Source organism: Sorex fumeus, unplaced genomic scaffold, assembly GCF_029834395.1.
Source record: "Sorex fumeus unplaced genomic scaffold, SorFum_2.1 ptg000003l, whole genome shotgun sequence".
NCBI lineage: Eukaryota > Metazoa > Chordata > Mammalia > Eulipotyphla > Soricidae > Sorex > Sorex fumeus.
The window spans coordinates 48,013,809-48,040,977 of NW_026606060.1; the positions used below are offsets into that span (position 1 = coordinate 48,013,809).

General features: G+C 44.2%; 1 protein-coding gene across 2 annotated transcripts in view; it reads left to right on the plus strand.

The window, feature by feature from the left end:
• The window catches only part of ANO4 (anoctamin 4), a 448,648-nt gene that overhangs the window by 8,758 nt on the left and 412,721 nt on the right, over positions 1 to 27,169 (plus strand). For both annotated transcript variants that reach the window (XM_056116873.1, XM_056116883.1), the window contains exons 2-3: positions 8,921 to 9,004; positions 17,049 to 17,300. In XM_056116873.1, the coding sequence (XP_055972848.1) occupies positions 8,921 to 9,004; positions 17,049 to 17,300 (336 nt within the window). The remainder of the gene's footprint in view (positions 1 to 8,920; positions 9,005 to 17,048; positions 17,301 to 27,169) is intronic.

Consider the following 27,169-nt stretch of genomic DNA (forward strand, 5'->3'; position numbering starts at 1 on the left):
TGGATTCTAGAGTATATTACATGAAGTATTTTATACTTGGATCTTGTTATGGATCACGCCTCACCTGTCATTAATAATACTTTTTTTTTCTTTTTGGGTCAAACCCAGCTGATGCTCAGGGGTTACTCTTGGCTCTCCACTCAAGGATTCACTCCTGGCAGTACTTGGGGGACCATATGGGATGCTGGGTATCGAACCCGGGTCGGCCACATGCAAGGCAAACGCCCTACCCGCTCTGCTATTACTCCAGCCCCCTAATAATACTTTTAAAGCAACTCTGTGTTAATATATTTTGGAGTTTACATGGAATAGTTAAGGTCATGAGACCAAATTTTTTTTTAGTAAATTTGTTTTCTCATCCAATAAGATACAATGTGTGTAAGTTACCCCACTCCTGTTCCTTTCATTTCCTTCCTCTGCCTCTGCATTTAATGTACTAAATTTTCTCCTGAATAATCTTTTGTACATCCAACTTCTGTCTTACACTATTTTTACTTAGTATTTTAGTTCTATTCCAAATTAGACCATTCCAGTTATCATATTATACTGAAAGTTTTAGTTTAAATCTTTCTACATAGGTGCTAGGTTTCTCTCAGCAGTAGAATGACATACCATGGCATAATACTTTCTTTTTATTTTATATTTGCTGGGTTTTGTACTACACCTGGAAGTGAATATTATTCGAAGTCAATTAAATCCCAAGTTACAAAAGCATAGCGTTAACTGTCTTCCTGTGTCTATACAAAAGGACATTGCTCTGAATTAACTATGTGAAGGACATAAGGAAAAGAGAGAAGCAAAATTTACAAGTTAACAGAGTCTGATTAGGACATAAAGGTGATTGACTGGTTGGGGAAACAGAGCATAAAGAAAGAGGTTACAGATAAACACAGAGGAATGGGAGTGCCTCGGGAGCACTATGATGGGAGTAACCTAATAAACCTAAGCTCCCTGTGGCAAGGCAGAAAGGACAAACCAATATTATCCTACAACCTTCCGTTTTTAAAATATATATTTGGTGGGTTTTGCACTACGCCTGGAAGTACTCAGGGACTACTTTTCAACTCTGCTCAAGGGTTGTCCCAGTGGTGCTCAGGGACTATGTGGTGCCAGGGATTGCGCTCTGCCCATTGAGGTATCTCTCTGGCCTTCTTTCTCTCATCTTTTTCGTTAATATTGATATGAAATGGGTACAGTAATTGAGAAAAGTCTGATTTGCTTTTGTCAGAAGTTCATGCCGTTCATGAATATGCCACCAATTGGGACCAAATGATGTGCGTGGATTCTGTTACATTTCCGTTCAGTCAGCCTCCAAAAACAGAACATACACGATAATGCCTGTTTCTTTCCTGCTGCACCTCGGTGCTTAGCAACGCAGATAAATGTCAAAGAGGCAGCACCTGACTGGGAGAACACCGCTGTGCTGGGAGCCACACTGGAGATATTATTCTCTCCTGCTTTTGGGAAGTTCTTACCCATTTCTGTGGTGTAAGACAAATTTGGAGAGGTGAAGGCTCAGAGGTCAAAAGAAAATAACAGGGGAGGGCTAGAGTGAATGTTTTGCGTGTGGGAACTTGAGGTTTGATCCCCCAGCACTTCAGGGTTTGATCACCCAGCTGGGAGTTGGCCCTTGCAACTTCCTGATGTCTTCCATTCCAGCTTTGCCACTTGCTAGTGATTGGGCATGTTCCCTCATTTTGCAACCTCTACTTCTTCATCTGTGTCATAGGATAATCACAAGTACCTTTCAAGAGTTGTGATTTTTCTTTTAAGATAGCATTGTGAACAATGTGTATGATAGACATATGGATGAGACAAATCTATAACAAATAACAATGTAATCATGACGGAGTGGGTCTGGGGGAATGACTCAAGTGGTTTCACAAATACGTAGCATATGTGAGTCCCTGGGTTTGATCCCTGCCACCAGAGCTCTCTGGAACGCATCAACAATAAAATTAATGGAAACTTTTTTAAAATAGTGGAAACAGGATGGCTTTCCCCTTTGTGAAGAAACAGAAGATCCCAAGGACCACAGAAACTCTCTAAGTCCCTGGGCTTTTCACAAATCCAGCTGCCCTCTTTTTCCCAAGTGGAACCAACACACTGCCTTTGGTGCTGATTGTTAAGTAACTTTGTTATTTTACAATCCAGGCTTATATCGAGAAATAATTTAATTTTGCTTCTGAAATTTTCACAATCATATATATATGTGTGTGTGTGTATGTGTGTGTGTGTATGTGTGTGTGTGTGTGTGTGTGTGCACTTTCACTTCATATTCTTGGCTCCATGGAATTCATTTCATGGATGTCCTTGCTCTTCTTAAGTATAAAATAAAAATAAGAATAAACAAGAATTTTATGCATTCCACGTGCCACTTTACAAGGTGGTGTTCTTAATTATACCCATCACACATATGAGGAAAGAGCCTCCTAGAGATGAAATAATATGCCCATACTTGGAACCAAGTTTAATCTAGCTAGGAGCTCCAGATCCCACAAAATTTATTAAGTTTATTTAACTTTTTTTTTTGTAGTTTCAAGTTTTTCTGTGAGCTCTGCAGTCGGTTCTGAAAGGATTAAATGAAAATTTGTGCCCTTCCACTAAAGCTTGTGTTTTTTGTTTAGTTTCTGTGGAGGGAAAACACCCTCCTTTATGCACTTAGGCTTGTACTTTACTTACCACAAGATTCTATGTTTTTTTTAGTTCTTTTCCAAAAATTGTCACCCAAATTGTGCCTTGGGTTATCCCATGGGATTTGATTGAAATTGTAGTAGATTTGCCAGTCAAGTCTATTCACAGCCCCTAGGCCAAGCATTTTGCCACTTTGTTGATTATTTTCTTCCCAGTTAGCATTTCTCCTTCATCCCTTTCACCTCTGCCCATTCACAGCCATGCTTGTGTTGGCCATTCTCTGGTTCTATGCACCTTTGATGCCTTTGACCTTGTCCCTTGAAGGTCTTTTCCAAAATCATATCTGTACAGATCATTAGTGAAGGGTTTTAAAAGAATAGGGAATGACAACTTTGAGAGTTGTTAGAGTCGTTTGATACGGTGCCTGTCTTTTGTTGATTCAGCTGATTCCACAAAAGTATACTGAATTATCTGCTGGTTCTGCATTTTGTGTAGCTGAGCTCCTTTCATGAACCAAACCCCGTCCTTCTTCCCCACCTGCCCCTGAAAGAGTGAGGTAAGCATATTATCTCCCTTTTCAGGTGGACAAACCAATACTGAAGGACGCAAACAGCTGGGCTAACCATGAGTTTGACCTGGGCTGCAAACTCAGGTCTACTGACCTGGTACCCAGGGCTCGGTCTGCTGGAATCCAGTCAGCTCTGCTGAAGCAAAGGGGAAGGGGAATGCTCAGTTGCTTATGTTTCTTTAATTTTCTGCTTTCCTTCCTTCCAACCAACAAAGGTATGTGAGGATGGGCCCGGTGCTGAGAGTTAGACAGTCCACATGAGTGATGGGTGGGGCAGCCTCAGAGCCTGCCCAGTGCTCTTGGAGGTGTGCAGCCATCTGGATGCGCTCCGGGTGCTTGTTTGGGAATTCCTACTGAAAAGAATTATTCACATGAACATGCAGGAATGAATGTTCACACCTAAAGGATCGTGGGACCGGAGTACAGAAGGTAGCATGTTTGCCTTGCACACGGCCGACCTGGGTTGATTCCCCCTGAGCATCGCCAGGCGTGATTCCTGAGTGCAGGGCCAGGAGTAACCTCTGAGTACCACCAGGTGTGATCCCAAAACAGACAAACAAACAAACAAACAAAAAAAAAACAAAACCCAGTTGACATGGTTATCTCCTTAACTGTGGCTCTATTGTGACCTGCATGTGGTTTTTGAGAGCCACCATCGTTTCTGTTTATTGAGGTTTGTGTTGCTGGTGTTTTGTTTGGGGGCCACACCTGGCAGTGCGCAGAGGTTGCTCCTGGTTCTGTGCTCAGGGATCATTCATGGCGGGACTCAGGGAACTATATGGGGTGCCAAGGGATTGAACCTAGTTGGCAAGGCAAGCACCCTACCCTTCATACTATCATTTCTTCCCCAGGTCACCATTATTTTTGACCACTGGTGCACCAGGTTCTTTTTTTGTTGTTTTGGTGGCCACATCTGCTGGTGCCCAGGGGCTATTTCTGGAACTGCACACAGGAGTTACCCCTGATGGTGCTCTGGGGACCCTGCACAGTGCCAGGGATAGAACGAGGGTTGACTTTCAGCACGGCAAGTGTCTTAAGCCCTGTTCTTTCTCTCCACTACCAACTTCTGTGGTTTTTTTTTTCTTTCTGGGTCACACCTGGCGATGCACAGGGGTTACTCCTGGATCCCTGGCTCTGCACTCAGTAATTACTCCTGTTGGGGAACCATATGGGATGCTGGGAATCAAACCTGGGTCAGCCACGTGCAAGGCAAACCCCCTACCTGCTGTGCTATTGCTCCAGCCCCTACTTCTGTGTTTTGCAGCCATTTCCACACCACAGGCACATCTGAACCTGTAGGACCTGCTATTCTGTCCAAGTTCTCTTTCCTCAGAACCTTCACGTGTGGAGCCAAGCCCGGGACTCACCCGCGCACTGCCTGTGGGTCAGACTCTCAGTGTTTCCAGAAACCTGTTCCCTTTGCATGTGGCAAATTCTTCATCGTTCTTTCCCACAAACCTACAATAGTTACCAACAGAGATTAGAGCCCCAGAGTTGTCCTACTGTCACAAAGCATGTATTTTAGGTCAGTTCTGAGGCCATGTTTATAATCACTCTTCTTTCCCTAAGCAGTTTGTGTTTGCTAACAGCTAATATGTATCTCTGCTGCTATTTTAAAACCACTTATGCATGCATGCCATTTCGGTAAAGAGTTCGAAAACATTCTGATCTCGAGTGGAGCTCTGTGATGCTATATCTGAGCTCAGGCAAGGTCCCTAACCCTGAGGAGCGCCTGCCCTTTTATCAGAAATGTGGAGAATTGGGCTGGAGATACAGTACAACGGGTAGTACATTTGCCTTGCACGTGGCCAATCTGGATTTGGTCCTCAGCATCCCATATGACACCCCCCCTCCACCCCCGAGCACCACCAGGAATAATTCCTGAGTGCAGAGCCAGGAATAACCCCTGGTTATCACCAGGTATGGTCCAAAAAGAGAAAAAAAAACAACCAAAACACTCCCAAACCCCCAACAGTTCAGAGATGTGGGGTGCTGTATGCCCCGTGCTGCTCGCAGTAGATGAAGATATGGGTGAAACAGCTCAGATGCTGCAACTGGGAGGTTGGGCTTCTGTTTTAAAATGTGTCCACTGGGTGGTGTGGATCACCGGGTAAGTTTCTCGCTCACATCCGATGACTGTGATTTCCACACAACACCCACTAGGGTCTCTTCACCACCTGCCATCATCTATTCTTCCTCCCCTGCTTGTCCTGCCCACGCCCACTCTTCTCTGGGCACTACTGTTCTGGTGTCAGAGTCTAAGAGTTTGTACTTTGTCTTTGCTTGCTTGCTCAGTCCCCCCCCCCACTTTTTTTTTAAAATATACCCCATCTCCTCCAGCAGTGTTCAGGGATTCTTCGGTGCTCCGAGTTGGTGCTGGCATGGTGGATTTACAGTGCTAGGGGTCAGACTCCTGCCTGCAGGCTGCTCGACATCCATTTTAGCTATCTCCCTTCCCACCTCCCTTCCTGGGCTTTGCTACCTTGTCATCCCCAGAGGAGTGAAATCACATGACATTGGTCATTCTCCTGCTGACATTTCATTAATTTTACCTTGGCAAGATCCCTTGCTACAGATGTCTAGATCTCCTCTTTCCTTAACTGCTCAGTAGAGTTGCATGAGTCTATAGAGTTATGGGTCATTTTTTTTAATTGAATCAAGGTGAGATACACAATTACTAAGTTGTTTCTGGTTGAGTCTCAGTCATATGATGTTCCAACAACCATTGCACATTTCCCAACACCAATGTCCCCAGTTTCCCTCCTCCCCACCTCCCCCTCCCCTTTCTCCCCCTTCCTGCAGCCTGCCTCTATGGCAGATACTTCTCTCTCTCTCTCTCTCTCTCTCTCTCTCTCTCTCTCTCTCTCTCTCTCTCTCTCTCTCTCTCCCCCCCCCCTCTCATTTTCCTTTTAGGCGCTATAGTTGGCAGTACTCTTAACTGAAAGGGTGTCAGAGTTGTCTGGGTCTTGATCGCTCTTGTTCATAGCCATATTCTATCTTGACTCTTGGGGAAAATGCTGCAATGTACATAAGAGCTCATCTCCTCCCATGTACCACTTTTACATTCTTTGCATAAATACCCAGAAGTGGAATTAGTGGATCATATGGTATTTCTATTTTCAACTGCTTGCCCCTGCTGGCTAGAACATTCTCTGTTCGTACTGAGGGGCTCGGTGCCGTGTGCTGCGTTGACGCCTGAGTGGGACTCTCCTCGCCCATCCCTGAGGCTGTATCCAGGCTTCAGCTACGGGCACCCATGCCAGGGTTACCAGAGCAGCTCTGCCAGGAGCCTTTGTGCCTCCATTTCCCTCTACTGCCTTGTATTTCCTCAAAGTAATGTTTCTGAGATGAAAATGGAATCCCTCTTCACTGTCATCCCGTTGGTCTTCAAGTGACTTGAGCGGGCGCCAGTAATGTCTCCATTCCTCCCAGCCCAGATATTTTAGCAGCCTCTTCTTACTCGTCTTTTCCCAACTATTGGAGGCTCTTTCAGGGTCAGGGGAATGAAACCTATTGTTGTTACTGTATTTGGCATATTAAATACGCCACGAGGAGCTTGCCAGGCTCTGCCCGTGTGGGTGGGATACTCTCGGTAGCTTGCCGGGTTCTCCAAGAGGCATAAATGGGTAGGAAGTATCTTATAATGTGTCCAGAAAGCAGCCTGGAGCATGGCGGTGGTTGGGCAGTGGAGGTCGGCTGCTAGGGCTGGGTCCCTAGGGGTGGGGAGGGCTCTCACTCGCCCACATCCTGGCATGGAGTCCCATGTATATCATAAAACAAGTTAATGCTCATGAATATTATAAAACAAGTAAACTGGATGATGATGCAATACAATGAACTCAACTGAAGACCTTATTAGATCGATTTCACCACTTTTTTCAGGCACTCATTTTTCTGTAAGTTTGTAATATGTTTATTATACTTAGTTATGTTTAATGATCATCCTACTCAGAACTCTCCTATCATCATAAAATTTAAAAAAAGGTTTCATACTCAAGGGGTCAAGGTGAACTAGACAAAAATTAGATGTATATTTAAAATTTATGTTTCCAGTGTAGCAGGTTAACATCACTTCTGAGTCCTTTCCTAAACTGGCCACTGTTCATCTGTTCTCAGCTGCTCCCTCACGGCACTTCCTGTGGCCCAGAGCCTCCAGGCACCATAGTTCTTTGCTTGGTCACTTCTTTCAGACTGAGAGTTGGAAAGTAGAACAGTTTATTGGAAAGTAGTGCATTTCCCTCTTGCCCAGGCAGATGGTATTCAATTTTAGGTTTAATTTAATTAATTAAATAATTTGACTTGAAAAATGGGATGGAGGGTTTGAGGGTCCTACTTGGCTGTGCTCTAGACTTATTCCTGACTCTGTGTTTAGTGATCACTCTAGGCTGTGCTTGGGGGACCATGTGGGGTTCCGAGGATTGAACTGGAGTCATCCATATGCAAGGCAAATGTCTTACACCTGTCTGATCTCTCAGGCTCTAATTTTTAGTTTAGATAGCATTTCCTCCAGAAGTCTTATTGGATATCCTCTAATCCAATTCAGGTGTTTATTATTTTTTTTTCCTTCTTCCTCCATCCCTTGCCTCTGTTGATGCATCAGGGAAAGATTTCACATTGATTGAGGAGGGCTTAATGCAGGTGAGGCAGAAGTCATGGTGGTGGGTCTCAGTGTTCATTCACGATTCCCAGGTTCTTCAATATTTTGAATGATAAAGATGCTCAGACTGAGAGTTGGAAAGTAGAACAGTTTATTGGAAAGTAGAAGAGAAAAAAAAGAAAAAGTAGAAGAGAAAAAAAAGTGGGGAAGAACTTAGTGTAGGATCAACTTAAAAGGGAGTTTTGTTTGTGCCCTTTTAGAGGCTTCTTGCATTCCTTCTTGCTGACAAGGATTTACAAAAGATGGCAGAAAATCCACAGCGATGGCTAACTGACCTGCATCTCCCCAGGCCCAGTTGCCCAGTATCTTAGTTTCCCTATCTGTCTAGGTCCCAGGGCCAAGTTTTATGATCCCGGGAAACCCTTGGAGAGCTGAGACAGAACCTTGAGAGTTGGAATGTATCAGGTTGATGGGGGAGAGATGGAACATATGGAGGGAAGAAAATGTGGCTTTCTGTCTCACTAGCAGGGGAAACAGGCTTCCTCTTTCATGTTGCTCATACATTTAGTTGTGGTGCTCATGCCCCTTCCGGTGGTAGTTCTTGCTGGGGGATTCTGTGGCACCCTCACATGTGCTCGCCGGGGTGTGAACTCCTGGCTAAGTGTTCTGGCATTGTTTTGGTTGTGGTGTCCACGCACTGCTGGCTGTGGTGTTTTCAGAGCTCAGTGGTGCCAGGAGCCCTGAGATCAGGGGGGCCAGGCTCGGGTCTGCGATGGTCCTGCAGATTGAACTTGCAACCTGAGGATTGCAAGGCAGGTACTCTAACCACTGAGCCCTCTCCCAAGCCTTTCGGGTCAGCTGTTCAGATCTCCTCTGCCCTGAACTCCTTCCTCCCCTATACCCATAACAGTGGGGTGATACCAAACTTAAATGGCTCATGTAGACAGTTGGGGCTGTTTGTTGACACCCTGCTAAACAGGCACCTGGTGTTCACTAAGAGGCAGTGAATGAACTGAGGAAAGAGAGCCCAGACACAGAGAGCTGGGTTATTTAGCAGCAGGTCTGGGTTATAGTATTGCCCAGCATCTAATGGGCCCTTTTCTCTTTGATTTTCTTAACAGACAAAGATGTGAGCACTGGGAGTTATAACCTTTCCTCCGCAACCACGGGAAGCTACTACAGTTGTGTCAGCCAGATCACAATTGGTGAGCGATGCTATCCTTTTGTTTCTTATGAAGTTTTTTCCTCTTATTCTTCCTTCTCCTTCTCGTCTTCTTCCTCCTCTTTCTCCTTCTCCTCTTTGACTCCTCTTTCACCTCCTATTCTTTCTCCTCCTTTTCTTCCTCCTCCTCCCCCTTCTCTTCCTCCTCCCCTTCCCTTCCTCCTTTCTTCCTCCTCTTTCACCTCCTATTCTTTCTCCTCCTCCTCTTCCTCCTCCTCCCCTTCACTTCCTGCTCCCTGTCCCTTCCTCTTCTTCCCCCTCTTCTTCCTCTTCTTCCTTCTCCTCTCCCCCCTCCCCTTCTTTTTCCTCCTCCTCTTCCTATCTTATTCCTCCTCTTCCTTTTCATCTTCCCCCTCCATCTCCCCTTCCTCCTCCCCCCGCCCATACCTGGCAGTGTTTAGGGGCTACTCCTGGCTCTGTGTTTGGGTCATTGTGGCACTGCGAATTGAATCTAGCCTTCCTGCATGCTCCAGCCCTTTACACACTACCTTCTTGGCCAAATATATATATATATATATATATATATATATATATACATATATACATGTGTATATATATTTGGCACACCCAGCCATGTTCAGGTATGCTCTTTGTGATGCTGAAGAACCATGGTGTGCCAGAGGTCGAATCCACACCTTCTGGAAGGACTCCAGCCCTTCCAGATATCTCTTTGTTCCTAAAAAATTGTTTGCCTGGAAAGACAAGCTGTGGAGGTGCTAAGGAAGCAGTGAATAGGAAATGTTAGCTCATGAACATTTATTTCCAGCATCAGTGGTTGCTTATGGACTCACTTTTCTGGGGTGCCCTCTTGTGGATCCTTATTGCTTTTGCACAGAAATGGATTGAAGGAATGTGTTCAGGAGAATAAGATGGGTCTTTCTTCCCCGCAACACCCCTCTGACCCCCCCCAACCAGTTTAATCATTTGTTCAAACTCAAAATTTCATGTATGTATCACTTGAATTGTTATGTATTTAATATTGAAATGGATTTGCTTTATAGAATTCATAATTGTATTTAAAATAATTAAAGTTTCAGTTACAGTGGGCATAGAAAAAGAATATTTACATAGGTAGAAAGTCATGCATGCATGCAGAAAATAACAAATAATGAATGTGATTGAATATGAGCTCCCTATTGTGGAATCCCATGTCCCACCCTGCCCCTGACTTCTCAGAAAGGAAACCTCACTGAGGGTCTCTATGAGAGATAACATTCTCCCACTCTGTTATCCTGGCTTTTGTCACATAAGCCTATGCATGCTTGTCTGGATCAAAAGGAGAAGGATGACTCTAATTTTTTTTTGTTCATTGAATCCTTCTCCCCTTTCTACTTCCTTACAAAATAGTCTTCATTCCAGAAACTTGTCCACTGACTTAGAAAAGGAAGAAAAAAAAAAGGATGATAATGACAGCTAACATTTCTTTTTATTTTGAATTTCCTATGTGTCAACTACTCTGGGTTCTTAACCAACATCCTTTTTCTTAATCTGGACTCTCTGAGGAAGGTTCTGTATCTCCCAGCTCAGAGATGAGGAAACTTGCTCTCTGCTGCTAAAGTTTGCGCTCTCAAAACTATACCATGGTTTCTGAGACTCCAGGAATGCAGAACCCTATCAAAAGAACTAATAATTAGGAACATCTAAAGTGAATTTAAATTGGTTTTATTATAAGAAGACATACTTGTGTGAAAGCGTGAAAATGAAGGGGAGATAATAATAGTCCAAAAAAAAGCTGTAAAAATGGAATCAGATTTTCAAAGAAGCTTTAACACACTGTAAGCCAAAAAGAAGACAAATTTATCAAATTAAGTTCCTAAGATGGATGTTGTTACTTGCACAAATGTGATTCCTGCTGCATAGGCAACATGGTGCCCCGAATGTTCTGCCCAGATATCTGCATCAGTGTGTTTTGTGGAAACTGCTTTGCCATCACTGTTCTCTGTTCAACAACTGCAATCTCTGCTAGTTCCCAGGGAATCTTCATATGACGTGAAAGCATCTTGGCATAGCTATTGCTCTCCTTTCCTCGCTGAGTGTGCCTGCTGGTGTGGACTCAATAGAAACACTATGAAGTGGAAATGAAGTGGCAGGAGATGAAGTAGCAGACACCAAGTTTACTCAGACAGAAGGGAATGGAAGAGCGGAAGGACTTTTAACTGTTACTTCATCTCCCTGACTCAAAATGGCCAGCACCATAAGGAAATTTATTGTGGCACTAAATGAGACCAAAATGATCTGTAGAAACAGATTGATAACGCCGCCCAATGCTTTTCTTTCAGTGCTGTCTCCCCTGTATTGAACAATGAGACAGAATGGTCTGTAGAATGGGTTGATTAAGCTGTCCAATGATTTTCCTTCAGGACCTTCTCTCCTTTTGCCTTCCTTAGAGAATTTATCTTTGGGATGTGAGTCATGTGGCTGCCATGGTTTTAGGTATTAATTTCAGAGTCATCAGCTCCCAGAAGGAAATGACCTTTGGTGTGTTCTTTGGGGCATTCACTTCCTGTGTTAAGAAAACGCTCCCTGAAGGGTCTCAGAATTCTATCTCCTCGGACAGGATCAGGCCACGTGACTATTTTTGAACCAATCATTGTGGAGGAGGGGGAGCATCTCTGTAAACCAGTCCCTGAAGTGTGTGTCCTGAGTCACGCAAGTGCGGGTTTTGGAGGAGGTGATTTGCTGCCCATAGTCCCTGGAGTACAATGCCCTTTTGCAATATTTATAGTAGAAGTAGAAAGAAATGAACAACTCAAAAGAAAGAACTCAAAAGAAAGAACTCAAAAGGAGTGGCGAGGACAGCTTTTGGGATCACTGAGGAGTTTGGCGGTTTGTTTTTTTTTTTTAGTAGTTTTATTTTCTTTCCTCTAGGCACTTTAGTCCTTTTATAGGCTAGTCATCACCTATGAAAGAGTCATATATATGCTGGGAGTCCATTTAAGAAAATAGCATCCCTCTGACTTTCCTATTAGTGTCTCTCCTATTGGAATCTCTGTCCTGCAGAAAACATTTGAAAACAAATGTCACAGTCACAGTCATAGTCCTTCTGTTGTTCATCGGTTTTGCTCCAGCGGGCCCAGTAACGTCTCCGTCGTGAGACTTGATGTTACTGTGTTTGGCATATCGAATACATCACGGGGAGCTTGCCAGGCTTTGCCGTGTGGGCTCGATACTCTCGGTAGCTTGCCGGGCTCTCCGAGAGGTGCGGAGGAATCGAACTTGGGTCAGCCATGTCGGCCGCATGCAAGGCAAGCCCTACCTGCTGTGCTATCGCTCCCCAAGGTCCAGAAAAGAGGCTCTGCGGATCTTTCTCTCATCCACAAGACTCTTGATGATTTCTGCTTTGACCTAGGAATGAGAAAATTAGGAGCTTCACAGTGAGCATTTTACAAAGACAGTCTACAATTTTGAACATTGGTTACAGTTCACTCTTTATGATTTGGGCACCAGTGGGTTAACCCATGCTTCAAAGGGAGCTTAACCCCCTGTGCACCAGAAGATGGACTGGTGGTGCTGGGGCTTTGGACACACTCTGTGTGACGTTTCTGTTACTTGTCACTTGGATGCTTGCTGTTCCCCTGGGTGGTTGAGAATCCTCTCAAAAATACTCTGACCTCATTGCTTCTTTAAATTTAGGCTGGTCCACTTATATTCTCTCATAATTACGCAGCTCTTATCATAGCTCATTTGTATCCATTGCATGAAGTGAAATATTTGCTAATGAAGTTTAATTTTGGAGATCATGATAGGATTACCTAAACTGGGAGAAAAAAGGTTGGCAAACTGCATGAAAAATATTTTATTAAAGTTAAGCATTTGCTGTCAGTTATTTTGTGATACAGGTGCAAAACCTGAAATTGTGGCAAGCCCCAGAGTTCCTTGCGACTTTTAAGTGTACCTCTTTCAATCTGCGCTCAATTTTGTCTGATGATTCTCAAGGAATTTAGAAGACAGAAAACAAAGATGGGTTTTCAGGGAGTTTCTCATTAAAACAAGGCAAGGGAAACGTGGGCTTGTGGAAGTATTCTCTGAGGTAAATAGAAGAGGATAAGTTTTCAAATTTTTTTAAATAAAGAAACCAGGGAACGTTCTGGAAATTCATTTCTGTAGCTCATTACTCTTATGAGCTATGGGAGATCCAAGGCTGTTGATCACAAAATAAATTTGCATCGGAGGTTTGATCTAACCCACACCATTGGGGTGGTTCTGGGGCCAGCAGCATTCACTTCACCTCCCACTGTGGCTCTCTCTGCTTCTTCATTTTGATCTTTGAGGATGGGCAGTGCTCCCTTTCCTTCAGAGACTCCTTAGTTCTCCAAGAGTCCTTCCCCCCACCCCCCAGCCCACCATCCAGTCGCCCTTCACGGAGGACTCCAGCTCCCAGAATCACCTTTTGTGCTGCCTTTTCAGCGGGACAGATGGTGTCCAGCTGAGTCATCCATGTTGTCTGCAGTGAATCTGGGCTTGAATCATTTGTTTTTTGTCCTGGGGCCACACCTGGTGCTGCTCGTTTGCCAGTCCCAGTGATACCAAGGGAGCCATGGAGTGCTGGGGATTGAATCCATGTCACTTGCATGCAGAGTACATACTCAGACCTCTGTGTTATCCCTGCAAACACCCGGCCTTGGATCTGGACCCTTCTTTCTGTGTATCTATTGACCTGGGGAGGAGTTGAGTGAGGGGGGAGTCTGTCCTCTGCCTCAGTTTCTTTGTCTGTCAGTGGGAATAGCTATATCCCCCTGGCAGAGTGAGTGTGATGTTTCTACACAGTGGAGCTGGTAGATCCTTGAGCCCAGCGCCCCACATGCTTCAAGCCATTAATGATGAGAGTGGATTTATTGTGACAGTGACGTGACTTCATCCCCAGGCTTCAGCCATGTATATTTGGGTGACTTCCCAACCTACCACTTGGGTCCCATTTCTCTGTTCCTTGTTTCCAATTGGGCTTTCACCATCCTGCCAGATATTTCCACCTGGACTTTTCCATACATCCCCAAACGTCGCCTGTCTATAAACACAGCATCCCTCTACAGGGCCAGGCTTGTCTGCTGGTCAGATGTCTTCTGTGATGACAGTGCTCTAGATTTTTATCTTCATCCACATGCTTTTTTTTTGGTGGCCCATGACTAAGTGGCTTCACTTTGGGCACCTCTTTCCCTTTCCTGTCACCTGTACTTTCATTGACCCCTGGAGAAAGCTCACCTGCCTTCTGCTTCCTGCCTCCTTCCTGTGGAGAATGAGCATGGGGTCTCCCCACACTAGTGCTGAGGTGAGCGTCGTGCCAGGTACTGGAAGAGAGAAATGAGGGAACGAGCTGAACAGAGACCCACTGGGAAGGGAGTTTCAGAGGTGACAGGCTCCCTCTGACTGTTCACTGGGAAGACACAGAGAAAGGACTAACCCTTGGTCATAAGTAGGACCCCGGGCTGCCTGGCACATGCCCATATGGTGAGTTCCAACAGTGTGGAGAATTTCGAGACACCACAGGTAGGCCCCCACAGCCTCCTCTGTTGCCCCCACGCTGGGCAGTGTTGGTTCCTCACCACCCCCTCAACAGCCCATTTGGATCTTCTTTCCACACACCTGTATTTTCTGCTTTCCTCATGTGGTGAAATGAACTTAGAGAAGTCAGAGGAAGCTTTCTGAGGAAGTGACCACCAGTTGGGGTGCGGGACCAATTCCGGAGATTTTCGCTGCCAGAACTTTGAGGATTCCAAACCACACTTCAGCTGCTTGAGAGGACTGTAGGGCTGCCCAATAAAACTCATTTTGTGCTTTGACTTTGGCATGCACACCATCATCTGTCTTGTCTCAACCTATCTTTCCTTCCTTCCCCCCCCCGCCCCTTTTTTGGATGATGCTAATGTTCCTAACTTTCGTATCTAAGTTGCACTTAAAAGGCTTATGGGGGTCAGGAGTGGAGGGCAGGGGAGTGAGGTATGCAGGTGAGGTGGGCTGGGCATCTGTGGCCCGCTGCAATTTCCTGTCTTTGCTCGGGGGGGCGCTGCTGCAGTGGCTCCTGTGGGCAGTTGCCATGCAGGAATGAATTCCCGAGAAGCGAGATCTAGATCAAGCAATTTTTCTAGAGAAGCCAGAAACTGGATATTTGTCACAGTGCTCTAGATTTTTATCTTCATCCACATGCTTTTTTTCCCTGAAAATTAAGAAGAGAGCAGGCTGTAGGGTAACATTGGTTTGTCCTTTCTGCCTTGCCACAGGGAGCTTAGGTTTATTGGGTTACTCCTATCACAGTGCTCCTATTCGTCTGTGTTTATTTGTAACCTCTTTCTTTGTGCTTTGCTTTCCCAACTGGTCAATCACCTTTATCAGACTCTGTTAACTTGTAAATACTGCTTTTCTCTTCTCCTTAGGTCCTTTGCATAGTTAATTCAGAGCAATGTCCTTTTTTGTATAGACATAGGAAGAGAGTTAATGCATGCTTTTTTAAGTTGGGAGATAATTGAATCCAAATGATATTCACTACTGGGCATCTGTTCTTGCAACTTAAGCCTCAGTTGCTCTTGTTTCCTAGCACCCGAAAGCAGGATCCCGACAAGGGACTGGATGGACCTAGGGCAAGCTGTGAGCTTCCCTGGCATCGAAATGGACCAGCCCAAAGCACAGTGATACTTAACTATAAGTTAAGTACATGCAGGCGACATAGGACAGGTCTGCTGGACAGCTCTGTCCTTCCGGCCTCTGGGCTGCAGCTTCACCCATGAGGCCAGGGCATTGCCACAGGTCCTAGTCCCTCTACCAAACAGGGCCCTCCCTTAAAATTCCTGTGTGGAAGTTTTTTTCCAACTTTGAAATGATTCTTTTCATTTTTTTGGGGGGGTACTCTATTTAGTTGTAGTTTAGAGATCAGATTTGAGAGTTAGAGAGATTTGGGCTCAAATTCTTCCACGAGACTGGCTTTAAGATGTAGGATAACCTCGCTTCTGCATCTGTAGTGCTGAAATTTTGGGGAGAGCAGAGCTTGGGGCTTACTCCTGACTCTGGACTCAGGAATCACTCCTCGTAGGATTGGCGGACCATATGGGATGTTCAGTCTTGGAAGGCAAGTGCCCTACCCACTGCACTATCGCTCTAGCCCCTGAAATGCTGAAATATTAGCAGTCCCCTTACAAAGTTGCTGGAAGGACTAGGGTCACACAGACTGTCCAACACACAGAGGGACCTTCCATCGAAAAGCTGTTAGGATTTTATTAAGTAAAAATCTTAAGTTTTTACTTATTCTTCTCTAGCAAACTCTTCTCTAGCATACTCTTGTTTGTTTGTGCCACACCTTGCTCAAAGCTTACTCCTAGTTCTATGCTCAGGTAATGTTCAGGAAGCCATATGTGGTGCCTGGGGCTGAACCAGGGTCATCTAGATGCAAGTCAAGTGCCTAACTCTTTGTACTATCTCTCTGGCCTGAGATGACACAATTTATTGTGGTACTGGGCGTCCCAGATCACACTTGATGCATATGGGGATGATGCTGGGGTTTGAACTCCTAACCTCATACTTGCAGCATAGATATTTTGTCGCCAAGCTCTCCATGGGCCCCCACACATAGATCTTATCTCCTTTATAGACTCCTAAATTCCTGAAAGGCAAAGGCTAGGCACTGAGCACACTATGCTTAATCCAGGTATTAAACAGGCAAAGAAGATTCATCTAATACGATGATTGCTGTTTGTTTTGTTATCTCAGCAGTGTTTGAATTGACACATAGCTAAGATTTTGGAAACATAAAAACCAATGAGATAATAAAGCTTTTGTTCTGGTGGTGGTGGGAATTTTCTAGCCAGGCCTGAAGTAATCCTTAGCTCAGAAGATCAGTGATGGGAGCCTGTGGTGAGGCACTGCTTGGGCCCAGTGATGCTGGGGACCGGGGCAGGGATACCCTTGGCAGTGATTGGTGAACTCTGGGGTGCCAGGGACTGGCTATATGACAAAGCATGCATTCCAACTCTGTGAGCATCTCCCAGTCCCAATATAAGGCTTTGATTCTGGTTCCTGACCTCATGTATTTGTCTCAGCAGGTTATGACGTTGCAGGGCCCGTTGCCATTGGGCTTACCCACTGGAAAAATCCTTACGTGCAAGGCAGACCCCCCCACCCATCGGATCTGCCTCTCTTCGTCTCCAAAGATGCAGGCGTTCCAGTGTATCACCGATCTTTCACCCGCAAGACTGACATGGCCACACCTTTGTCTTGTCCAGCCTCACTGTCCATCACTCCAGTGCCTTCTTACAGCAGCAGCAGCCAGGAAACCCTGAGCCAGGACACGACAGGTAACCACACTCACTGCGGGGGGGGGGGGGGGGGGGGTTGGGAGGGGGAGGTAGAGTCCGGACTCAGGGTATTGAAAGACGTATTTGGTACAAATTACCCTTGAACAAATCGCATGTTTTGCCCATTGCTGCCATGGTTGATGCCAGCCATGCCTCCAGACTCACGAGGCATTAGTGGCTTAATTTAATCTGGAGGAAGGTTTGCTCTCCTTAGAATTATTCCATCTTCTGTGTTAGTTGTGCTGGTTAAAATAGAAAACAACTCTGAGTTTTAATTCCAAGTTCTGTCAAAAGAGTTTGTTTGTTCCATTTCTTTTTAATATTTTTTTATGTTTGAAATTTTAGCACTGTGATTTACAGAGTTGCTCATAATAAAGTTGGTTTCAGGTATTCAGCCTTCCAAGACCAAACTCATCCCAATGTGGCTTTTCTTCCACCAGTTTCCAACCCTCCCCCAAACTTGCCCCCTTAGCAGGCACAAAATAATTTCCCTTAAATTGTTGGTTACAACATATATCTCACAATGGTGTTATGAAAGTCATTATCCGTGGATTTACTGAGCTGTTATGTACTGGTTAAGCATTATGTGTTTCTGCCTTTGCTCATTGAGCTTAGTGGGTTTCTTTACTAGTTTCTCATCTAATTTGCTGTGCTCCTACTGGGCTGCCAGTACTGTGAAATTTGGAGGTGTCACTTCAGGAGCTGTGGAACTGAGGTGATTCATCAGCTTGGCATCTCTTCAAGATTGTTGTGAAGTTGAGTGGATTTTATGCTGGAGAATGGGGTGTGAGTAGGGCCCCGGGCCTTCTGGCAGGGTGGGGACTCATTCCACAAATATTCCTGATAAGGCTCCAGAGACCTCAGTCTGGAGACCTTGTTCCACTTTTTTTTTTTATAATTTATTTATTTATTGAATCACTATGGGAAAAGTTACAGAGCTTTCAGGTTTAGGTCTCAATCATGTAAATATCAAACACATTTCCCTTTACCAATACTTATTTTTAACCGCGAACCCAATAGAGCCCCACCTCCCACCCCTCCCAATTCCTGTGAGGCAGATGAGTTCTAGTTAACACTCTATCTACTTTGACTAGATTCATTGTTTCGATAAAAGATACACCATTATTATTTAGAGTTTACGACCCCCCCCCCAAATTCAGACATGCTGAAAAAGCGTTGTGAAATGATTTGCTTTCTACAGCTGGGTTCAAGAATTAAATGAGGTTTTGGATTTCTGCTATTTTACTTATTAACCCTGGAAGTATTTCTATTAAAAGTTAGATAGTTAAGAGATTGGTTTCTGTGCTCTGGAGTCGTGACCGTGCCGGAGAGCCGCTCGTGGGGGGCAACTGGTGACCTCGGTAGGGCGTGAAGGACGGACCGGAACGCCCCCCTTCCCATGAGGTCCCTGCCGCCCCCACCCCCGGCTCAAACCTGTTGTCCACAAGGCTCCATTGTGGCCGCCATCTTTCTTTCCAGAGAGGAGAGGGTGAATGGGGCAACACCCTTTCCCCTCCGAGCAGGCATGCTGGTGCGGTTTAACATATAGTCCAATCGCTTTTCTGCTCCAAACGGCTGGTTTTCTACATTAAGTCCTTGTGCTTCTGGGGCCGTGGCCGTGCAGGAGAGCCACTCGTGGGGGGCAACTGGTGACCTTGGTAGGGCGTGAAGGACGGACCGGAATGCCCCCCTTCCCATGAGGTCTCTGCTGCCCCCACCCCCGGCTCAAACCTGCTGTCCACAAGGCTCCCGTGCGGCCGCCATCTTTCTTTCCAGAGTTGTTCCACTTCTTTAGTCTTCTATTCAGTGATCAGGCAGTTATCTTGTGTTAAAATCTAACATTTATAATGTTCTTTTGAGGGGAACTTGGTTTGGAACACACCCCAAGGTGATGGGTGCTCTGGGGCTACTCCTGGTGTTCTGCTTGCTCCTGGAAGTGCCAACAAATTGAACTGGGGTCAGCCAAAACTCTTGTATTTACAACACACCAGGGGCCAGAGCAATAGTACAGTGGGTAAGACACTTGCCTTGCATGTGACTTGCCTGGGTTTGATTCCAGGCACTGAGAGAGGTCCTCTGACCCCCACCAGGAGTGATCCCTGAGTACAGAGCCAGAATTAAGCCTGGAACACCCCTGGGTGTGGCCCCCAAAGCAAGAAATAAATGAATAAAGAAATACAAATTTAAAAAGCTTCAAAAATCTTTCTTGAACACCTTAGTTACTACTAAGATGTTTTGTTCTGTCCATTTGATCTATGTCAGGGGTATGCAGACCACAGCCAGTGGGTCAAATCTGACTCGTGACCTATTTATTATTATTTTTTTTTTGGTTCAACCCAAGATCTAAAGGAATAAAGTTTACTGTATGTTTTATTTTATTTTATTGGTAGGAGGTTTGGGTCACACCTGGGGTGCTCAGGGGGTGTTCTTGGATATTTGCTCAGGTGCAGCCCCTGTTGGTGCTTTGGGGGGACCCTTTGTAATGACAGGGAATTGCACTGGGATAGGCAGATGCAAGGCAAGGGGCTTACCCCCAGACTATCTCTCCAGCAGGAGAGACATTCACACAATGATCTCTCAGATGAGGGATATAAAGAAACATAGTGTGGAAATAACAAAAGATCAGAGGCTAGAGAAGCTCAGAACTGGTCTATAACACTGAGTTTATCATGGGAATGGATTTGGGTGGTGGGTGAGAGGGTTTTAGAGATTATGATAGGAAGAAGGAGGCACAGTACTGAAGGGGGTGGTATTGGACTCTTGTATGCATGAAACCCTACCATTAATAGTGCTGTAAATCACAGTGCTTCAAAGGGAAATTTTTTTTTTTTTTTGCTTTTTGGGTCACACCTGGCGATGCACAGCGGTTACTCCTGGCTCTGCACTCAGGAGTTACTCCTGGCGGTGCTCAGGGAGCCATATGGGATGCTGGGAATCAAACTCAAGTTGGCTGTATGCAAGGCAAACACCCTACCCACTGTGCTATCGCTCCAGCCCCAGGAAAAAATATTTTAAAAAAATACCTATGTATGTACATATTTAATTTATCAAAACATCAAAAATTGGTTAAATTAAAAGGTTGATGTCTTATCTGCAGTTGTCTGCTCATTGCAGCACTGTTTACAATAGCCAGAATCTGGAAAAAACCTGAGTGCCTAAGAACAGATGACTGGTTAAAGAAGCTTGGTACATCTACACAATGGAATACTATGTAGCTGTCAGAAAGGATGAAGTCATGAAATTTACATACAAGTGGTACTACATGGAAAGTATCATGCTAAGTGAAATGAGTCAGAAAGAGAGGGATAGACATAGAAAGACTGCATTCATCTGGGGAACATAAAGTAACAAAATAAAAGACTAACACCCAAGAATAGCCGAGATAAGTACTAGGAGGATTACTCCATGGCTTTGAGGATAGCCGCAAACGCTAGGGGAAAAGGCAGCTCAGATAGAGAAGGGAGCACCAAATAAAGGGTGTTGGGAGGTTCCTTTCAGGATGGGAAATGCGTGATGAGAGTAGACTATAGTCCGAACAAGATTGCCACTCAATGTCTCTTTTGCAAACCACAGCACTCAAAAGGAGAGAGATAACAAAAGGGAATGCCCTGCCACAGTGGTAGGGTGGGATGTGGGGGAAAGGAGGTGGGAGGGACACTGGGACTGGTGGTGGTGGAGAATGGGCACTGGTGGAGGGATGAGTATTCGATCATTGTATAACTGAAACCCAAGCACAAAAATTTGTAAGTCTGCAACTGTACCTCATGGTGTTTCACTAATAAAAATTTAAGGAAAAAAAATACATGAGAACAAAATAAAAAAAAAGGTTGATGTCTTAGACAGTTTGTTTCAACAAAGTACCAGACACCAGGTAGTTTATAGGCAATAAAAATTATTTCTCATGGTTCCAGGGAAATAATCCAGATCTGGTGTCAGCCTAGTCACAGATTGTTCACTGTGTCCCCATATGGTAGAAGGCTCAAGGGGTCTCTATGGAGTGTCTGTTTTTTTTTTTCTTTTGGGTCACTCCTGGCAATGCTCAGGGGTTACTTCTGACTCTGCACTCAGGAATTACTCTTCGCTGTGCTCAGGGGACCATATGGGATGCTGGGAATCGAACCCGGGTTAGCTGTGTGCAAGGCAAATGCCCTTTTTTTTTTTTTTTTGCTTTTTGGGTCACACCCGGCAATGCACAGGGGTTACTCCTGGCTCTGTACTCAGGAATCACCCCTGGTGGTGCTCAGGGGACTATATGGGATCGAACCTGGGTTGGCTGCGTGCAAGGCAAACGCCCTACCCGCAGTGCTATTGCTCCAGCCCTGGAGCGTCTTTTAATGCATTGATCTCATTCACAGGGGCTCCAGCCTCAAGATATAAGCACCACTCAAAGGTCCCAGCACCCTATAAAGACACTCTATTAGGATTTCAGTATATAAATGGGCCCAAAAAGCATCGTGACCATAATTGCTGGAAAAAATGAAGAGAATAATAATTTTTTTGAGACCTGGAGGCTTTCTGAAGTTCACATTTCAGTGTCTGTCTATGCAGTTCGGCAGACGGATGGTTGGTAGCTTTCCCATGAAGTGGCAGGGCAGGGTCATGTGGTATCAGAGACCTTAAACCGGCAAAGCCTGAAATATTTACTCTCTGTCCCTTTGCAGCAAAGGCTCGCCAACTGCTGATCTATGTGATCTATATGACTTAAACAGACAGGGCAAGAAAAATTCTGACTTCTTGTTTTAAAATTTATGATGTTCATTACATGCTAGATGAGTTGTAGGAAGCCCTACCTATGCTAGGATGGCCAGTTAACTGTTTCTATTTTTGAAGTCTGAGTTGAGGTTTAAATTATGCAAAATCTATCCTGCCATGTTTTATTTCCCCTCTAGCACCCCCCCCTCCCCCCAAACACTCCTGCCTGTAGCTATAGCATTTAGAGATAATGGCTTTGTGGGGCAAATCCATTGTGTCAATGGATTCTGTTTTGGAAATAAACCTTTGAGTGTTGACTCTCAGCTGTCATAACAGCGCTCAACAATTTAAAGCTGCTGCCACCTAGAGATGAGACGCTCATGTTCCAAAAGTTTCAGATCAACAGAATTGATCTCTAAAGCAGTCAATTGCAATCTCCTCTAGAGGAAGAATCACTGTGGAGCTAGTTAAAAATCAAGATTCCTAGCCATGCTTGTGTCTTACGCTCTGAATGAGCTTCAGAAATTGGCATTCTGGAGTGATGGTACGGCAGCTGGTAGGGCGTTTGCCTTGCACGTGACCGACTCAGATTCGATCCCATTCTGTCCCCTGAGCCCACCAGGATTGATTTCTGAGCACAGCACCAGGGATAATCCCATTGCTGGCCATGGCACAAAAACAAAAAATCAAACAAACAAAAACTCAGAAATTGGCATTCTGTGGGGCTGGAGAGATGGTACAGTCAGTGGGTAGGGTGCTTGCCTTGCACTGATGCATCTGTTTCAATCCCTGGCACCTCAGATGGTCCCCCTGACCTTGCTAAGAGTAAGTCCTGAGTGGGGAAGCAGGAGAAAGCCTTGAGAACCACTGTGACCCAAACACCAATACACACACACACACACACACACACACACACACACACACACACACACGGGGCAGGGGTGGAGCTGGGTGAATCCCCTCCAAATGTCTTTGGGTAAATGCTTAGATGGAAATGGAGAAAACTAGTACTATGGAGTGTTGGGGGAACTTTGCCTTAGCAAAACCAATAATGATTCTACTTTTCCTAAGGATCAGTGTGAGGGGAGAAAAATCATGCTCCAAGCTGTGAACATTTTTCTCTGTGTAAATTGGAACTCTCTTGTGTTTTGGTGATATCTTTTATTGAGGGAAACTGACTCTGTTTGCTTTAAAAGTTTAGGAAGTTTAGGAAAATCTCAAGTTCAATCAAATGTTGCTTTATGCGATAGCTATATGTTTATGACATTGTTTGGCAAAATAGGTTCTGAAATGACTACTGCCTGAAGGACATTTTATCACACTGTTCTGCATGGTGTCTTTTTGCTTTTTGTGGAGAAGCACACTCAGAAGCAATCTGATTTTTTTGAGGTGTTTTTAAAAAATTATTATAGTTTAGGTTACATGTTTATGGTTTTGCTGTATAAAGTTACCACACTAGAGATATCTATTTTAGACTACTAGTAAACTCACAAAGCTTGGACATATAAAGATGTGTTTCATAAGAATATTGGTATCTCGTGGAGTTCATGCCCAATTCAATCAGCTGAATCAATGGCTGAATAAATAGCAGTACTCCTATATTTAAAAAAAAAAAGGATATTGGTATCTCATTATAGGAAAATTTTAGGTACTGTGGTAGCTTATGCAAATTTCAGTTATGTTTATATGTTGGTCAATTATTGTACTTAACTGGTTTTGAGCAATTTACTGATTTTTTAATTTTTTGTGTTAAAACTTCCTATCCTGTCCTCCTATTCTAAAAGTGTGAATTTTTGTTTATAATTAATACTACTTTATTTTTCTTATAAATATTTTTATCATCTCAAATAATGCTCAGAGGCCTTTCTACTGAAGCTCAGTTCACTTATGGGGTCACCAGGACTGCCCCTAAGGATACTTTGGGGCTTTTTTGGTGGTTCTGACCCCGGGGTCCCTGCACTGAGATCAGACTCAGGGTTATGCTTGTGAATGGCATGCACTCTAATCCTTTGGACTATCATCCTGGCCCCTGTTTTATGTTTATTTTTCTGGCTTAAAGAAAACTGTGGCAAGAGATAAGTCAGTTCAACTCTTGCAGAATGTCCTAAAAATTATAGATGCTGTCAGGCATCCCGTCACAGTTATAAACACTTTCTCCCACATAAACCTCAGGTTTGATGTGGGGAAGCTAACATATTTCAGGCACAATAGAACTATAAGATTACTTATTGATTGTTGGAGTTTTCTGAGGTTTAAAACTTTTCCCAAAAAACACATTTAAGGGGCTGGAATAATAGCACAGCAAGTAGGGCGTTTGCCTTGTATGCGGCAGACCTGGGTTTTATTCCCAGCATCCCATATGGTCCCCCGAGTACCACCAAGAGTAGTTCCTGAGCGCAGAGCCAGGAGTCACCCCTGAACATCGCTAGGTGTAACCCCCTAAAAAAGCAAAAAAACCCCCTACATTTAAAAATTATCTTTTTGCGTGTTGTAAATGTCCGAGTAGATGGAATTAAAAAAATGAAAGGTTTAGGGATTATGAGTTCTTATTGAGCTATTTTCACTTTTGCTACCACCATAATCCATCATCCTTTTCTAGTACAAGTCACTGTCACTGTCCTCCCGTTGTTCATTGATTTGCTCGAGCGGGCCCAGTAACGTTGTGAAACTTGTTACTGTGTTTGGTATATCAAATGTGTCACGGGTAGCTTGCCAGGCTTTACTGTGTGGGCAAGATACTCTCAGTAGCTTGCTGGGCTCTCAGAGAGGGGTGGAGGAATCAACTCAGGTTGGCCATGTTGGCTGCGTGCAAGAGAAACACCCTACTCACTGTGCTATCGCTCCAGCCGAAGAAAATCAGCAAAACTGATTTGTTGACTTGTTGGTTCTCTTGTATTAGGTTTTAATCTCTTCAGTTTTCTACTTTGGGCAGTCAACACTTTATGAAACTCAGCATGGTGACCTCAGACATTGGTTCTTTCCTCATGTCAGAAGAAGTTTTAAACAGTAGGTAAATTTTAGCAGGTTAAATTGGAAAAACAGTCTGTTTTTTTCCATTGGTTTGCCCCACGCATCCATCCATTCATCCATCCATCTTCCCATCCATCCATCCATCCATCCATCCACCCATCCATTCACCCATCCATTTTTTCATCCATTCAACCATCCATCCGTCCATCCATTTATCCATCTGTTTGTCCAATATACATGAAGTTTCCACTCTGCCATATGCTGTGAGAAATCCTTGGAACATAAAATTGAGTAATCCAACCCCTTGCCTAAGGAATCACAGTATCAACAGGAGGAGACAGACAAGTGAATCAACTCTTTATTTTATTATTGTTATTTTTGTTTTGTTTTGGGCTACACCTAGTTTGCTCAGTGCCTAATCCTTACTCTGTGCTCAGGGATGACTCCTGATAGACTGGGGTGACCAAGTGGGATGCCAGGGATCAAACCCAGGTTGGCTGTTTACAAGGCAAATGCCCTACTTGCTTTACTATTGCTCCAACCCCCTAAATCAACTATTTTAATTTAGTGTGGTAAATTCTAAGATTGAAGATTTCACTTTAGGTGATAACACATGATTTTGTTATTAAGTGATTATTCGCTGGCTTATTTTAATATTAAGTCTTATTATATTATTAATAAAATTATGAATTGGTATTAAAATTTTAATAATATGTAATTAAATATGCTGTTAGAAGAGCAATGCTAAATAAACTCATTAAAATACATTGAGCACAAAAATATTATTAAATTGCTTCTTCAATGGAAAGATAAATTTGAGCGAATCATCCTGGAAAAGTTTGGAAACTATCTCCAGCAAATACATTCTGTGTAGGTCTGATGCCCATTTTCTCCCCACACTCAGGAGTGCATGTCCTGGTGCTCAGAGGCCACTTATGGCAGTTTTGGGGACCCATGTGGTGCTAGGGATTGAATCCGGGGCTCCTGCATGCAAAGCATGTGCTCTATCCCTGCGAGTTAGTGCCCTGGTTCCAAGTCCCAGTTTTTGATGTGCAGGCTTTATAACTTGCGTCTCTACCAACACATATCCCACCTACACACCACCTACACAATCCCCTTTATATTGGTTTTCATTAGTTACAATTTCATAGGACTTCAAGGGGTCTAACTTGACACCTCTGTAATGTGTATAGTGCTTACCACACAGTTCCAGTGTCATCTCACCACCAAAAAGATCCCTTGTTTCTCCTCGTTTCTCCCCTCACCTTACCTTTCTTCTCACAGTAGTTGTCACTGAGTCTAGGAGTTAATTGTGCTTTTGTCCATTTTTACTTGCTTTAGCTATTTATATTCTTCTTAGGCATGAAACCATCCAATCATTCTTTCACTGCCTTACTTATTTCACTTAGCATAATCAACTCAGGTTCTAGCCATTTTTATCTCGAATGGCATTATGCACAAGTGTGTGTTTTTACACACACACACACACACACACACACACACACACACACACACACACCACCACCACCACCACCACTTCTTTACTTTATCCAGTCATTTGTTGAGGTGCATTTCCCAGACATTGGTGCACCCTCTCACCAGCTGATTCTCAACCTCTCACATCCTTGTGTTCCATTCCAGCTCCGTGCAAATAACTCCAAAGCAGCTTTTTTTTTAATGTCTGATGATTCTACGATAAGTTTTAAAGTGGTACCTACAACCTGGCCAGCCCAGCCAGAATAGATTTCACACATTTCAAGGCTTCTGTTCTCCTAATGGAAATATCTTGTGTTGGCTCTCAAACAGAATTTTAAATTTCTTACTTTTTTTAATGAGAATGGGTTAGAACCCATTCAAATTCCCAAATTCAAACCTTCATGCTGAGCCTCTCCCATTATCCGTCACCACCAGTTGACTGTCACTTTGTAGCTTATCACTCTTCACTTCAAAAACATCCCTAAATTATAGCCTCTGCTCATACTGCCCTGGCTCAAGCTTTATTTTCTCTTCTCAGACTAGTGCAGCTGGGCTGGAGTGATAGCACAGGGGGTAGGGTGTTTGCCTTCCACGTGGCCAACACGGGTTCGATTCCTCCGCCCCTCTCGAAGAGCCCAGCAAGCTATTGAGAGTATCTTACCTGGCAAGCTTCCCGTGATGTATTCAATATGCCCAAAACAGTAACAACAAGTCTCACAGTTTGTTGTGAG